The 15,975-nt window shown below is 39.6% G+C and overlaps 2 protein-coding genes across 6 annotated transcripts; one reads left to right on the top strand and one right to left on the bottom strand.

Moving 5' to 3' along the window:
• The first annotated feature begins 116 nt into the window (after nt 1-116).
• Nucleotides 117-4,701, top strand: cbll1 (Cbl proto-oncogene-like 1, E3 ubiquitin protein ligase). Of its 2 annotated transcripts, none has more exons than XM_023420413.2 (6): nt 117-188; nt 1,076-1,240; nt 2,526-2,632; nt 2,926-3,009; nt 3,095-3,168; nt 3,376-4,701. In XM_023420413.2, exons 1-6 carry the CDS (start codon nt 176-178, stop codon nt 4,379-4,381), a joined length of 1,449 nt encoding a protein of 482 aa, XP_023276181.1. In that variant the 5' UTR covers nt 117-175; the 3' UTR covers nt 4,382-4,701. The 2 variants fall into 2 exon arrangements, with proteins under 2 accessions (XP_023276181.1, XP_023276182.1); XM_023420414.2 differs by having other exon boundaries at nt 166-204.
• Nucleotides 4,702-5,397: 696 nt separating this feature from the next.
• LOC111665418 (chloride anion exchanger-like) lies at nt 5,398-15,276 on the bottom strand. 4 transcript variants are annotated; one of them, XM_023420411.2, is made up of 20 exons: nt 15,104-15,276; nt 14,886-15,025; nt 13,753-13,863; nt 13,241-13,401; nt 12,996-13,160; nt 12,068-12,220; nt 11,070-11,152; nt 10,827-10,974; nt 10,463-10,576; nt 10,197-10,274; nt 9,933-10,028; nt 9,700-9,806; nt 8,859-8,928; nt 8,574-8,666; nt 8,392-8,487; nt 8,057-8,278; nt 6,770-6,824; nt 6,429-6,565; nt 6,193-6,250; nt 5,398-5,881 (listed from the first exon to the last, which is right to left on the bottom strand). In XM_023420411.2, exons 1-19 carry the CDS (start codon nt 15,229-15,231, stop codon nt 6,200-6,202), a joined length of 2,208 nt encoding a protein of 735 aa, XP_023276179.1. In that variant the 5' UTR covers nt 15,232-15,276; the 3' UTR covers nt 5,398-5,881; nt 6,193-6,199. The 4 variants fall into 4 exon arrangements, with proteins under 4 accessions (XP_023276179.1, XP_023276180.1, XP_087033865.1 ...); XM_023420412.2 differs by lacking the exon at nt 6,193-6,250; XM_087177739.1 differs by having other exon boundaries at nt 5,398-6,250.
• Between the last annotated feature and the right edge of the window lie 699 nt (nt 15,277-15,975).

Consider the following 15,975-nt stretch of genomic DNA (forward strand, 5'->3'; position numbering starts at 1 on the left):
CTTTTTTTCCTCTTTCCTTAACTTATTATGTCCACTCATTCTTTATCCAACACCTTTCCTGCCTTTTCCCAACTAATTTTCCTTCCTTCCTTCCTCTCTTCTTTCCTTTCCTCTCCCTTTACCTCCTCTCCTCGCCTTTTCTCTCCCACAATGCATTGTGTTCACTCGTTGGATCATGGACCAAAGCGGTAAGGAAAATGCCCAGTAAGGCCGACCTTAGCAAACTTATTTTACGTGATATATGTTTATATGCAGTTATAATTGTTGTTATAACAGCTCGTCAGATAACGACACATCATCCTCGCAGTGTATGATTCTGCTACGGCATCCCTTTATGTTCCAGGACAGCGTTAAAGCTAGCATGGTCCAGGCTAGCTAAAAAGGTGGCTAGCGATGGAGTAAAGCTTAATCACTTCTATTCACCAAAAGTTAACGTTGAGACTAAAACGAACCTACAGGGCACCATCTAGTTTTGTAACGGAGTCAATGTGGTTACGATATTGAATGCGGAACGATGCATTTCCCGCACGTTAGTAGGCGTAACCGCAAGCTGCTATTGAGTTGGGGCGCGAATGCTACCTGACCAATGTTAGCACAGTGCTAACTAAGCTAGCTAAGATGTTGCGATGGCTGTCATAACTGAAAGCATGTCTTCAGAATATTTGCTGTAATGTATGAGTCCTTCTTCTTGGTTTGTATTTCTAAAGCCATACCGGTAAGGCCAAATGAATTTTGATATGATAATATAAACCTCGCTGGTTACCCAAAGTTACAAGACATTGTTATGTTAGTCTGTATTGTCATTTTAAACATTGTGGACAAGCAGGGTCACTGCTGCACGCCCTGTCACAGTGCACTTGCACATCCTGACTTTGGGGCAACTTTTCCTCAAAGGCAATTCTATAACTGCCATATGGGTTATGTTTCATTATATTAATTTTTCTTTAAAATGGAATAAGAAATCACTCAAGGAGTGGGATTTCAGCATTTTCACTAGTCATTTCATTTATGAACTATTCATTTAAATTTTCAAAATTATACAAAATTAGTGTAACTCTATCCTTATTTTCCACAGACAATGATCTTCAAGGAAGTGATGGCTCTGGGAATTTGGGTGGCCCAGATGTTCGAAGACGAATCCCCATCAAACTCATATCCAAACAGCCCATAAGGAGCAAACCTCTGCCACGCGTGCAGAGACCCAGCAGCAGGCCATCTAAAAGTGAGGCTGGAGAAGATGGTAGGCACATGTTGCAGCTCACCATGCATCCTAGCATTGCATTTTAAAATTATTATATTATAAATCACATTCTTAGTGGAAGTGAGACAATTAGCATACTACAGTTTTACAATTGTTTCATGCAGGCAATAAAAATACATAATGTATGTATACAATGTTCTAATGTTTATTTATTTGGTTCCTTGTCTGCTTTGATTGTAGAATCAAGCATGATAAATAAGTGAGTAAAAAGACAGCTGTCAGGTGGAAAACATCATAATGGCTTTATAGGAATCACAAAACAACAGTTTGTTGAAGCACATGGTTTTTGCTGACACTGACAGAGGCATTGATCAACCCGGGAAGTGATATCTGAGGCACTAGTTAAAGCAGAGTTGTTGGTGTCTTTCAGTCAGTGCTGGTGTGGGTCAGAAGTTATATCTCACGTCCTCTTTGCCACTGCAGTTTCTCTTCTCTGCCATGTGTCATGAGGATGTTTAGACTTAACTGTTTCAAAATTACTTTATGATGACTCTGTCTGTTGTACAAGAAGTTAATGAAACAAAGAAGATTATAGCACTCCTTGTTTTACTTAGGATTCCCTAAGTTGGTGATCAGGAGGGCCAGGGCACTATGCAATTTATAAAAAATAAAGAAAAGTCAATACTCAAGCATTTTTTTATATTAAGCACTATGTGGCAACGTCATCTAGTTTAAACTTTTACCACCAGAGGGCGCCACTAAATTATCCATGGTGACCATAATAGACCATGGACAGCAATTCAGGCGGTTGACAGAGGATCTTTCACATGATACACTATTCAGTTGTTATGTTTAGTTCACTTAAAACAAGGTATGTTGAAGTCATTACTTTAACATTGACTGGTTTGTTAATACAAGTTTAACCATGAACAACTGTTTGACATACGATCTTACAGAATGAAACAAGATAATAGGATAGCTTATTTTATAAAACCCAGGGATATTAAGATTGTTATGTAACTGTAAAATGCAATTCAAGTCAATATTTTAATGTCAAAGCTCAATTCTGGTTTTTGCTTTATTTTATCGTGTCAGAATGGCATAAAGAGATTTTTTTTACATACTCAAAAATGCTTAGTTTTTATTTGTTGATATTCTTGTGATATCCATAATTTTCAATCAACTGACATTTTGTCTCAGACCTATCAAGGACCAAAGTTACTCAGCTAAAGACTAACGGCTTTAGTTAAAATTTTAGGGTGTTGTAATCTTGTTTTTTTTTCCTGCAGTCTGTCATCAACACTTTTGTCCCTATGTTTTACAGATAGCTTTGGCTTCAAGCAAGAGGACAGGTTCGATTGTGGTGCCAAAGCTGGCGATGTGTTTGCGAGTCAGAGGAGATTTCCCCAGCCACTGTTTTGGGACTATAAGGTACATCCCACTGGATAATCAGGTCAAAGAAAAGACTCCGCACACATGTCAGTATTTTCAGACAGATATTAATGACGGACACTTTCATTCCTGTTGCCTGGAACACTGTAAGCAATGATGCACCTCCAGATTGTCCGAAATATTGTCCTTTATGTCAGATAGGTTTAAACAGTTATATTTCCCATAATCAAACAGAAAAGCCTATGGGTTATATTTTTAGTTTTTGGGTATTGTTTAACTTTTGAACTTTAAAAGATTTAAAGTATTTGAACTCATTGGTCCTTTTCCAACAGTTACATTTGATCGGAGAAAGGGATGAAGTCCCAATTCACTTCTGTGACAAGTGTGGTCTCCCTATCCAGCTGTATGGACGGATGGTATGTACTCTGTCAATCTGACTATTATCTGCAGATGTTTTTAGAGAACTGCTGATGTCTAACTCTTAACTTCTTTACTCCTCAGATCCCCTGCAAACATGTTTTCTGCTACGACTGTGCTTTGCTTCATGAGAAAAAAGGAGAGAAAATGTGCCCAGGGTGAGACATCTGAACCACTGAAATGTTTTGTAGTCTTTGTGTTGTAGTGAATGCTGGAATTTCATTATTGTCATATTTTAAAAAGATATTTGCTAAACCTGTTGTTTTGCTCAAATAGATGTGTAGCATTTAGCTCTGCGATTTGCTCCTGCGATTTGTTTGTTTCACTCCTCCTTTCTGTCTCTAATTTTGTCCCTGTGTGCCCAGCCTCACTCTCTACAACTGCACAGACCCGGTGCAGCGCATCGAGCAGTGCCAGCGTGGTTCCCTCTACATGTGCAGCATTGTGCCGGGCTGCAAGCGCACCTACCTGTCCCAGCGTGACCTGCAGGCCCATGTCAACCACCGCCACCTGAGGGCAGCCAAGTCCTCCGCAGGCCGCCAGGAGCCTGTGCACATGCCCCCTTCATCCGAGGTCCCTGAGCGTTTCCGTGTGCCTCCGCCTCACCTACCCAAGAACCATGTCCACCTACCCAACCCACTCCAGCATGGCAGTCACGACCCCTACAGTCAGCCGCCGCCCTCTGCTCACGAAGCTCCGCCCCCAACTTCTGGTCTTGGTCCTGAGACCTTCCGCATCGCCACGGTAACAACCCGCAAACACAGTAATCTCATCACCGTGCCCATCCAAGATGACTCGTCCTCTCGTGAGCCCCTCTCTGGGGGGCCAGGCCCCGGTCAGCCCCCCCACCACCACCCTGGGGACTATCCTGGCCAGCCACCTGTTGTGTCCCACTCTCACCACATGATGGCACCACCGCAGCAGCACTTTGGCCCCCCACCTCCCCCTCCCCCTCCTATCAGCCACCCGATGCAGCATCCTCCTCAAGCCTCTGGGACACCACACATGGTGTACAACCAGGCCCCCCCTCCCCCCATGTCCACAGCCCCCCCACCAATCACTCCACCACCTGGGCACATTATGGGCCAGATGCCCCCCTATATGAACCACCCAGGACCTCCACCACAACACAGTGGCCCCCCTGTCAATGCCCCCCCACCTCATCACTACAACCCCAACTCCATGCAGCAGTTCCCTGAAGACCAGGGCACCCTCAGTCCCCCGTTCAGCCAGCCAGGAGGGCTCAGTCCTGGGATGTGGCCTGCTCCGAGAGGGCCCCCACCTCCACGAATGCAGGGTCCTCCTCCTCAGGGCCAAATGCCGGGACCACATCACCCAGATCAGGGCCGCTACCGGCCTTACTATCAGTAAACTGCTATCTGAATGAATGGGCAACAGTCTGTGTCATTCTGTTCCATACCGCTTGTCTAAATAATGTGATAGTAAACCTCAGGGTTACAGGATGTAGAAATTCATTTTGATAATACTGCCCAGACGCAAGTGTGTATGTGGTACACCTCTTAGTTAACTGTACTGAACATCCCACTGAACAAACTACAGACTTGGAGAAGAGCAAGAATGTCCCTTTTTTTTTTAAAAGCTTATATTTCTGTATATATGTCAGCCGAAGTCATGCATATATACTGTACAATGAAAGATGCTAACTATGTCTCAATAAATTTTTAACAGTAGATTTCCATCTCATCTTTGTTTTGTTCTGTTAACAACAGCAGTTTACATTTAACATCTTGATCTGTCCAAGAAGATGTTAAGTTTTGATGATTTTAAGCAATTTTATGAAATTAAACATCAATGGTAGGTGAAACAATACAAGGAATTTGCATCTTTTGAAAACTACTATGAACATTTTGGAAAACTCAATGTGTGTCTTCAAGACATTTTGTCGGTGCCCTGGCTATGTGTGGTGGTATTCTAAAGCAGTGGTTTCACGTTTTTTTTCTTGTGCCCCTGTAAAACAAACCTTGGTTTACTTGTTTACTCATATTGAAAGGATGCATATGTCTGCAGTTTCTGACCACTTTAAGAGATTCTCAGATTGTTATTTGAAGATGGACAAGATAAGGTTATCAAGTAAACTGCATCAAGTCAGAAAAAAGAATCGTAATTTTGTGTAGCACCCTACTTTCCTACCTTGCCTGGAAACCATTACGGTTGAGAACCACTGTTTTAAGCATGTCCCTAAATTGAAATGAATATTAGAAAATGACTTGCAGGCATATGATATGCAGGGACGTTTTCATTCTGTCTGGTGCAGTAACCTCTGTTCATGTCCTGTCCTAATGTCAGGAATTGGCTGATATCTAAGCTGTCGTCATCTTTCAGTTTGATTTATCCTGATTTATAAATTTAGAAGAGTGTTTAGACCATTTAAGATGTATTCCATCTTTTTTATTTAAACATTATTTATACAGGGTGGGTTGGCTGAACATATGTGTCATTTCACTGCAACATCCTGTTAACACAAAAGTAGCAACAACGGACAGACACAATTTAAAACACATGAAATGACAGAATCAAAGAAACAGCATTAAAAAAAAGAAGTACAAACACTTTGATTTTTAGCATTTTTAGCTGACATTACAGACTGATCTATGACATATTAAAGAGACAATCTCAATAAGAAAAGCAAAGACTGTAACAATTTCTGTGAAAGCAAATACAGAACCATCTGTAATGAAATCACTAAATCCTCACTAAACATACAGAACATTGCATCGTGGCAGTATAGTGAGTGGAAGATTAAAATGGTTCAGTGTTAACAGCATTTCATTGTAGTTGTAGATGAACATTCTTCCTTGTGAATGGATGCTCCCGGAGACAGTTGCTCTTCTACAGTTTGGTATCTGTTAACTTGAAAAAAAGAAACGGTGAAGTGTCATAACTGCTTATACTACATGTACACTCACATAGACTTGCTCCATCGTGATGCTTGTGTTGCATAACTATTATATTACTATAGTAAGGTGGTTTTATCTTTTCTAGTCTTACTGAACACTCAAAGTGCTCACCAATACTTGCCATATTGAACCATTCACTCACATATTCATACATAACACTCATACACTGATGGAACAGCCATCAGGGTCAACGTGGGGTTCAGTAATCTTGCCTAAGGATACTTTGACATGCGACCTGGAGGAGGCAGGGATTGAATCACCAACCTTCTGATTAGTGGACCGGCTCTACCTCCTGAGCCACAGCCGTTGTAAGTGTATGACTCTATTGTACAAGAGATACTATTAATATTTATTCTTTTTCATGATGTAAAACATAAGAAATCAAAATCTTGTTCAAGTAATCTGAACTTTCTAACCACTTCATAGTTTCTGCTCTGTTGTTGAGGGACCAGAGGATGGCAATAATTGGAAAGAATGATGTAGTATAACTCTTTTCTTACCACCCAGCCTTTACTTTTGTCTCCCTTGTGTTTTTCAAACACATGCAGCATGGTGTCGTGAAGGGTCGGGAAGAACATGGACGTCAAGATCTCATCGTCAAAGAACATACAGGTGTGTAGTTTCTCCAAGATGTACGCTGTCAACACGTGAATTGTAAATGGACATTTACACTGCACACAAGCTGCACAATTTTCCTCTCACTTACTCATTCACATTGGAGTTGGGCTGCCTGAGAAGTGCATTATGGGTTTGCACAGGTAATATTCACCTCATGTGGTCAGTGTACAAGTGTCACCACTGACTCTATCTTGTGCTTTTAAGAAATGCTGATGAAACTCACCATCACATGACGCGATGTAAACATCCACATCGATTCGGATGAACTCTTTGAACACCTGTTGTGATAAGAAGCAATAAACAGTAGATTTTAATTACATGGGTATTCACTCATCATTTATTATGCTTTGTCTTCAGCTGCTCTTGTGTAGCTCCTTATCTAAGTTTCATCTAACATACCGTATATCTAACACTTATCTGATCTGCTCTCCTTTGCTGTGCTACAGCAATGTAAAGTAACTTAGTACATTTACTCAAGTACTGTAAGAACAATTTAAGGTTCTTGTACTTTACTTGTGTTACTTTGTTCTTCTATGCCACTACTGTTTGAGGCATCAAGGGTCAAAATGATCCAATATTTCACAAAAAGCAAAGATTAGAGAAAACTTTCTTTAGTTTTGTCCTATTCCTGCCTCATTAATCACCTCTCAGATTTATCTTGTGACCCTCAGAAGGGGCCTGTACCCATAGGTTGGGAACCACTGAACTAAAATACCTAACTGTGCTTTATATAAAATAATTTTAACTACCTTCACCTCATTTACAATCTAATGATGTAAAATAACATAATACATTTGCTACAAGGGGCATTTTTCTGATATTTTCTGTATATTTTGCTGATCATTTTAAGGATTTTGAATACAGGATTTTTACCCAGAAATATATTGGTACTTTTACTTTTTTGGAAAGGTCCCATACAGTATAAAGGTAGATGTCCATGTGTTGTTTGATTATAAAGCAGGTCTAGGTTCTATATTAATACTGTGAAAGTATCAAAGCCTCAGTCCACAGAGAAATGCACACAGCCTGGATTCAGAAACTGAACCTTCAAACCAGCCGTCAGGACTTCTGTAACTTTGTGATGTCACTATAAAGCAGTCACCTGTCAGCCATGCCCCAAGCCCCGCCCACCTGTACCCACCATCCAACCTTATAGGATGTGGTTTCCTGAAATCTGCTATATTTTTATTGGATCAGTCAGAAAACAGTCACGCTCACCAACCAAAGAGATTGAGATGGTTTTTGGCTCTTAAAACAACACATTTATCTTCTTATGGATCAGCACTTCAAATAAAACGCAGAAGAAGAAAATATGGGACCTTTAAATACCACTCCCACCACTGCTGTTCCATTGGAGCTAAAATTGCTGTGATAACATACTCAGAGGATTTCCAGCTGTGGCTTCGCAATTTGTCATTGCGATCAGAGACTCATCACATTTTATCTACACAAAAAGAGAAAGACATTTTTCATGACTTGTGTTTTTTTATTTTTTATTTTTTTTATTTACCATTTTGAGGCCCTTCAGAGCAGACACGTCCAGGAAGGAGACAGCAGAGAAGTCCAGGATCAGGCTGTGGAGCTCCACTCTGGGAACACTGATGTTAGCGGGAAGCTCGGCCTTCCAGTCCATCCGGAAAGGAAGACCTTTGAGGTCAGTGGGCAGATCCAACTCCTTCGTGTTCATGTAAGACTCATCAGTTGTTTGGAAAAACAAATCTGCCAAACCCCTCTGTTAGACAAGTGTATGAAAGTAGGCGTAAAGCTTTTTGAGAGAACAAATCTGAGCAATCATATTTTCATTTTCTTCAGCGTGCTTCGGTTTACAGCAGTTTTACGTCTCACCTCTGTAATGTGATCATCCTTTTCCTGCAATAGTTTCTTGATTTTCCTGAGAGCCTTGTTCCTCTTCCTCAAAATCCTCAAGGGGTTAAATCCAACCTACAACAAACAAGTGTTGACACCATATTCACATACTACATATTCACATACAGAGAAATACTAAGCAAAACATTTACTGTACATACAGCTTCTTCAAGCTTTTCCCTGAAGAACTCTATATTGGCAAAGAAGAGGGGGGACGGTATCCTGAAGATTTTTACTCCCTTTGGTTCGAATGTCTGAGAAGAAAAGCATCAGGATTAAACAAACACAATTCAGAGGACAACAATGACATTAAATGAAAACCTTGAAAAAATATTATTTCAGGGTTGCTTGGCCAAAAAGCATCATAACAGACATAAGAGCAACAACATCCCCAGTAACGTCCATATATGGTTACAACAGCAGACTATGTAACTCAATATATTTACATGCAGATAATCTTTGCAATCCCTGTAGATGTCAGTCCCAGGGATGTTAACCAAGACAGAACAGCGGGGACTGCAGAGACATGAAGAGGGTTCAACATTAATATTGGGGTGGAAACCATGAAGATGAAGCATGACCTTTAAAAAAAAATACACAGATTATTATCATCATCAAGTGGCATGACCTTAGTACCTAGAGGAGTCAAATGTTTCATGACTAAGATTAACACAAGCTGCTCTATATGGCACTGAGAGGTAAACTGAACTTCAGTACCGAGAAATCGTGTAAGCTGACGCCTAGCACGGCAGACGTGCTGCGTGATGACTGCTGGTGACAGGTGTGGTTCGCCCTAAAGCTCGATATAGATCACTTTACCACTCCATATATTATACACACTCAATGGTGACAAGTGAGATTTTTGATGCTTATGAATCATTGTCATTCATAAAATGGAATAAATTGCTCTGTGGTATTGTTAGTAGAAAGCACATGCCATTGGTGCTACGTTTTTTTTGTTCCAATGTGGGAAATTTTAAATGTTCTTCACAGAGCATACTTTTCATGTGTGTCAGAATTTAAAGGGCCATATAGTTCCATGTAGTCGCTTTTAGTGAGCAGCAGCAGGATGCACAATTGACTTTAAAGATGTAATGTGATTGGAAGGTATTCATGGAAAAAGTCAACTTAAAGCAACAATAAGATTTTGCTTTACTACATAGTTGCTGTGCACTATACAGGGCTTTTCATCAACTACAGTAAACCTATCATCTTTCTCATTATTTCCTTCGAAGTCACTTTGCATATTAACAAACTGATATCAGATGCCACAAATTGTGTAATTACAACTGAGTCCTGATGACAACAGTGAGCAGCTCCACTCCCAAGCCCACGGCCAGACCGAGGTCCAGGCCCAGCAGGATGGCGCCCAGGCACGTTCCCACCCACACCACCTGCAGAAAAACACTTGAGGTCAAACACTGACAGAGAATGGACTTTGGCAAGGGAGTAACCAAATGGCTAAAAAGTTGGATTCTATAAATACATGAACATTTTGGCATTAAATTGATAATACCTACGCATTCTAGTTTGTCCCTCCTCAACAGGTATGGGATTTCTCTGAACTGCATCAACATGCCCTTCAGGTTGACGATCACCAAGGCACCCAGAACAGACTGCAGTCAAATTCAATATTAAAGGTGTATAATAAAAAAAATCTCCCTTCATCACATGGTGTATATAAATCAACATGAGAGGAAAATTTCAAAATTTCCCTCCATATAAGATACATGAAACAAATAAAATAAAATTTTGGCATGAGAAGTTGCAGAAGTGAGTCTCACCCTGGGAAGCGGCTCTAGCAGGAACCCAAGTACCAGAGTTACAATCATTGCCATCATGGCTGAGATCAACCCTGCAATCTGCATAAAAAAAAATAGTTAATGTTTGATTTTTAAGATGCCAGTGGAGGAATATAATAATAACATAAACCAGATTGTGACAAATACAGTAAGTCGTTTTAAGGACAGAAATGTCTCCAGATAATGACCCAGTAAAAGTTCATAACCCAGGAAACAGATACTAGTAATGGTGAGATTTGTTTGCTGACCTGTGTTTTGCCTCCTGAGCTCTCCTGCACGGCTGTTCTGGAGAGTGCCGTGCTGGCTGCGAACGACCTGCAGCTTGCACCAAATATGTTGCTAACCCCAAACGCAATGAGCTCCTGGGGATGGAGTAATGAGAAGTTACTGTGGTTTCCTCTCTGGCTGTGAAAGGTTGCCTTTGTTTTGCATTTATTTTATTATTTAGTTTGATCTGCTGTTTTATGCGTAACACATGAAAGCTCACACCCAACGCTGATATGAAAGCAAAATTCAATGAAACTTTATATCTTCATAAATTGAATTATGAGTCTTATCATAGAGTCTATCAGAGCCAGACCAGGAAAGACAAGTTTATTATATTCAACTCACCTGGTTGCCATCAATGAGATAATCATGTTTGATAGAGTAGACTTTGGCCACAGAGAACGCAACAGCAAACCCCACTATGGCTATGGGAAAGGCCTCAACTGCACTCTCCCGGAACACCTCCATATTGGGCGCAATGGGAGACTCATACCTGAAAGATAATTGTGCTTGAATTTGAATGATCTGAATTGCCTGATGGAAACAGCAGCAAACAGATTCACTGTATGTGGAGAACTTGAAACTTACCCACTAACCATTTTGCCAACAACATCAACATCATATCTCTTCTCAAAGTTGAAGCCGTAGGACACCCCACAAGCTATGATAGTCTGCGTGAATAGAAAAGACACCTGAGAGTCTCAAGAAGATTGGCAGCTTTAGTTTTCAATTCATTATGGTAAAAAAAAAAAAAACATCTACTTGTGGAAACTTGCTTGAAATAAGCGGAAATCCATATATATTTCAATACATGGATTTTATTTTGTAAACACTCCTGTGTCTGTGTGTTCAGAAGCTTGAGGGAAACTCTATCATCCCTATTTGGGGATTGGCTGATGAACACTAATCCAGGACATTAATACAAGTAACTACCAATACCTAAATTAAAAATCCCTCTTTGTTGATATTGTATGATTTATCCTCTGGGGCCAGTTTACTGGCATGAACTGAAACCAGTGGCTGTGTGGAAGGTAGGGAATTAATCTACAAATATATGCTATGCTTTATGTCACCTATAAGAAGATATATTAATATCATATATACACATTTTCTGGACATATGAGGATAAACGTTTATAACATATATGAAATACCCAGAATTTGTACATATATAAAAAATATCTAATATTGTTAACAATATATATTTAATTTAAAGTTTATCAAAACAACATACATATAAAATTCTCTATGTTTATTTATATAATTTCTTATGTAATTTCTCATTAATTTTAAACATGTCCGTCTTCACATTCTGGGAAAAATGGTCTCAGACCTTTGGACTGTATACATATACTATATATATTATCAATACATACATTGACATTACATATTTGTATGGGTAGACATATATGTCAAAAATGAAATTGTTCCAATTTCTAATAAGTTTCATATATAATGTTTTTATATATTCCATAAATGGAAATTAAATATATGTACATATATTACGTTTGCATATAGTTATAGTGTTTCAAAGTGTACTTTAATTAAACCATGCAAAACCAGTGTCTTCTTTAAGGCTTCCCTCACCATGATGACCTCTATGGGGATGGGCACTGGCAGTTTGGCTTTGTATTTGTCGTTCAGCTCCTTCGCAATGAACACCACCACCATGATCACTATGGACATCACCAGGTCACAGATGTTGGTAGAAGTGATCTGGACAAAGATCTTCTCCAGGGTCTGAGCCAAAGAAGCAAAAACACTGTATTTAAGAATATGGCAGAATTCCACAGAAAACCACATGAAGATGCTACAGATATAAAAAGGCTATCAAACTGAAAACCACCTTACTGAAACTTGCACTTTGCACTACAAATAAAACTTTTAGAGAAAGATATTTGGACCTTCATTCAATTTTTACAATCAACACTATAACAATGGTTTACTGTGGGTTTCAGAGTCACAGCCATGACTGGAGGTGATCTGTATAAACATAAGCATGAATTTACAGATTAAAAGTTCAAGCTAACTAGCTACCTGCCAGCTCATCAGGTGATACTTGTGGTGTTATAATGAATGGATTAAACAAAGGAGATATATAATGTTGATAAGAGAGTTTGGAGGGTGTTACCTTTGGACAGAGCCAAGCTATCTGTTTCTACCTGTTTCCAGTCTTTGTGCTAAGCTAAGCTAACCAGCTACTGGCACTAGTTTCATATTTACTGCCCAGATATGAGAGTGGTATCGATCTTCTCGTATGATGCTTGACAAAAAACAAATAATATAAATAATATATATATATTATATATATAATATTTCCTAAACTCCAAAATTGAGAGTTCAGCAGACCTTTCAGAACAAATTTGTGCTGTTTTTTCTACATCCCAAAGAACTATTTGCATATTTCAAGCTATAATCTGTCCTCTTTCCCTTATCTCCCTTATTCTCCTGTACTGCCTGAATGATGAAAACATTGGGAGTGGTCTATCTAACAACTGTCACATCTTGGACTTACATATATGATAGAGAGAGGACCGCTGATGCCTGGGACATTTAATCCCAATACAAACTTGAGCTGAGACACAAGGATCTGAACGGCAGCTGCTGTGGTGAAGCCAGACACCAGAGTGTCTGAGAGGTAGACAACGATGAAGCCCACCTGCAGAACACCCATGGCAAGCTGCATGAGACAGAAAAGAAGCTTGATATGAAAACTCTCCCAAAGGACATGCAGATGAACAGAAACAGAGTCAAGTCCACCTGGAAAATCCCCATGAGGAAAGTCACAGAGGAGGCCACCAGGACTCTCTGCTGGTCCTGGGTCAGACCCTCAAAGCCTGTGATGTTTGCTGGTGGTCCGTCCTCTGGGACGAGGCGGGTCACCACGGCACCTACCATCAGACTAAGGACTGGGAAGGAGCCTGCAGGGAACAAGGGTGTGGATGGGTGGAGAAGACGCTGTTAAAGCCATATCACACCTCGGCTTATCTCCACGTGTTCAAAAAAGGATCAATCACTTTTACAAACAGTGAAATCTTTAACCTTATTTACAGAAAACGGTTTTTATTACCTGAGAACAGCTGAGGACAATTTAAGATCAAAATGCGTCACCAATAAATTATGAATAAAAAAAACCAACTTATAATTAAACAATTACTTTTAATTACATTTTCCAGCTGGTTTTGAGAAACCAAATTAGACAATTACTGTTTTGTTTATTATAAAGGGAAAAACTGATATATTTAATAATGAGAGAGCACTGAATGACATACCTACAGATATGTGTCTTGAAGTACCGAGGAAGAAGTACGTGAGCACGGGGAAGAAAGCTGTGTAAAGTCCATAGCTTGGAGGCAGCGAGGCCAGCAGAGAGAAAGCAAGTCCTGAGTGAGACCACAAAAAACACAGAATTAAGTTTTAAATAAAAAGTATATTTTGCAGGTATTGAGAGAAGTTGAGAGAAAACACACGATGAAGGTAAAAATGATTAGTAAATAGTCAAAGAAGTGTTTTTTCAGTTTGGAAAGTGACTGCTAAGTTACTACAAGAAACTAATCCACCAGTTTACCCACAGAATTATAATTCAGTGGATGACTAAGCAGCTAATACTTACCTACTCACCTAAAAACAAGTTATTAAAGAACAAATTAAAATGATAGTGAAACCTCTGGGAGATAACGTTTGCGAGACATTTACACTTACCAATACAATACATTAAAAACTATTTCACTCTGAGGATTATTACTCTATTTAACCCTTTTTTCAGTTTTTAATTATTATTTATGCATGGTTTATATCGTATTTAGTTATACTTTTCTATGCATTGATGCTCAATATGTAGAGTATATCATTATTATTATTATTGTTTCATTTATTTTATCTAGAATTCCCATTGAGATAAAAAAAAAACTCTCTTTTACAAGTTTATTATGCAAGATCATTAAGGTTATCTTCCATCCTATGCACCTGTGCTTGTACTTCCTTTTGTCGCCGTGACTCTTTATTGATCCCATAAAAGGAAATTACATTTTTTAATCTTGCATCAAACTTAATCAGTGATTTTATCTGCTGTTACTGGCAGTCATACGACACTCTAACATGTCTGAAATGAGCAGTTTTAAAAATCAAAGAATAAGTAAACTATTGTAAGAATCTGACCATGAACTCAGCGCCTGATTCAGGCCAGTCTCATATCAGTTGTGTTCATATGCATCGTTTCTAAAAAATAATGTGATGATCAGACAGTACAGTAAAGGAAAAGGGTGGCGGTCTAGATGACAGATCAAAATTCACTACCAACATTTTTTTATGAATCCATGACTAAATTTATCCATATGGCTTTAGTTGCCTTGAATGCACCAACAATGATGGGACCTTCCAGTCACAGACTTGTGCTGCTCCTCACCTTGCATGATAGCCACCAATCCAGTGCTGATCCCAGACACCACATCACCTGGCAGCCACTCTCTCACTCTGTAGATCCTCAGCCAGCCAATGATAGGCAGGAGAGAGAGTACTGCATTCTTGGCACGTTTTGAATCACAACTGTACACAAACACAAAAAGTGATTACGTCGAATCAAAGACCACAATCCTCCTCTCTGTGCAACCAGGACTCACTTACCTGAGATACTCTCTGACATGGTCCAGGATGGTTTTGTGCGCCCTGTAGATCTTCTCATGATCTTCAGCAAAGCTGTCCTCAGAGTACACATCTCTGGCCACCACATACTGTTTCCTCAAAGTCGCCATCCTCGCACCTCACGTGTGAATCTAATCCCAGAATAATGTCAAAAGATTCTGGAGATAGATTCCTCAAAGAACCTTTGCCCACTCCTCCCTGTGCGGTGAGGTTGTGTCTATCTAATCTGTGGTCTGAGATCAATATCATTACTGTCAGTTTTGTCTTTACTTGGTTGAATCATTAACGCGACGAGCACATCATGATTCATTGTGTTGATATGTCAGAGAGATTTTCATGTTTTTCGCTTGTGAGGTTGTCTTACTTTTTGATGCTGTTCACACACAAAGCGTTTTGGTATAGCTTTCTCTTTTTAGACACCACTATGTGATATGTTTCCTTTTTTCGAATTATTTTTGTCATTTCTGTCTTCATTTTTATGATATTGATAGAGACAGTATAAAGAGAGACAGGAAATGAAGAGGAGAGAGAGAGAGGGAATGATATGCAGCAAAGCGCCATGGCTGGATTCGAAACTGGACTTCTGTAGCCCGGACTCTGCCTTGACGTGTGGTACATGCTCCACCAGGTGAGATATGTTGATTGTATGAAGAGGTTTGAGGATGTAATAGTTTGGGAACTGGGCTTTGTTTCTTCCAATGCATCTAAACAGTGTAATTCTGTCATTTATGTTGGTAATCCAACCTTAACATCCCCTCAGAGTATGACAACCTTTAATCAGGATGAGCGTACCACCTGAAATAAACTCTAAATGATTTCCAAATGATTCTGGTCGACATGTTTGGTGTTCTTTA

This window comes from Seriola lalandi, unplaced genomic scaffold, assembly GCF_002814215.2.
Source record: "Seriola lalandi dorsalis isolate HSWRI2012SDOR001 ecotype SW California unplaced genomic scaffold, Sedor1 jcf7180002054641, whole genome shotgun sequence".
Lineage (NCBI taxonomy): Eukaryota > Metazoa > Chordata > Actinopteri > Carangiformes > Carangidae > Seriola > Seriola lalandi.

Excerpts from the sequence above, each read along its gene's own strand:
- cbll1 (XM_023420413.2), top strand. Across the intron at positions 1,241-2,525 it reads AAGTGAGGCTGGAGAAGATG|ATAGCTTTGGCTTCAAGCAA; the intron begins GTAGGCACATGT and ends TATGTTTTACAG. Across the intron at positions 3,169-3,375 it reads GGAGAGAAAATGTGCCCAGG|CCTCACTCTCTACAACTGCA; the intron begins GTGAGACATCTG and ends CTGTGTGCCCAG.
- LOC111665418 (XM_087177738.1), bottom strand. The coding sequence starts at position 15,231 with ATGGCGACTTTGAGGAAACAGTATGTGGTGGCCAGAGATGTGTACTCT. Across the intron at positions 9,807-9,932 it reads GGAGGGACAAACTAGAATGC|GTGGTGTGGGTGGGAACGTG; the intron begins GTAGGTATTATC and ends GTTTTTCTGCAG. Across the intron at positions 8,929-9,699 it reads GTTGTCATCAGGACTCAGTT|TCCCCGCTGTTCTGTCTTGG; the intron begins GTAATTACACAA and ends ATGTCTCTGCAG.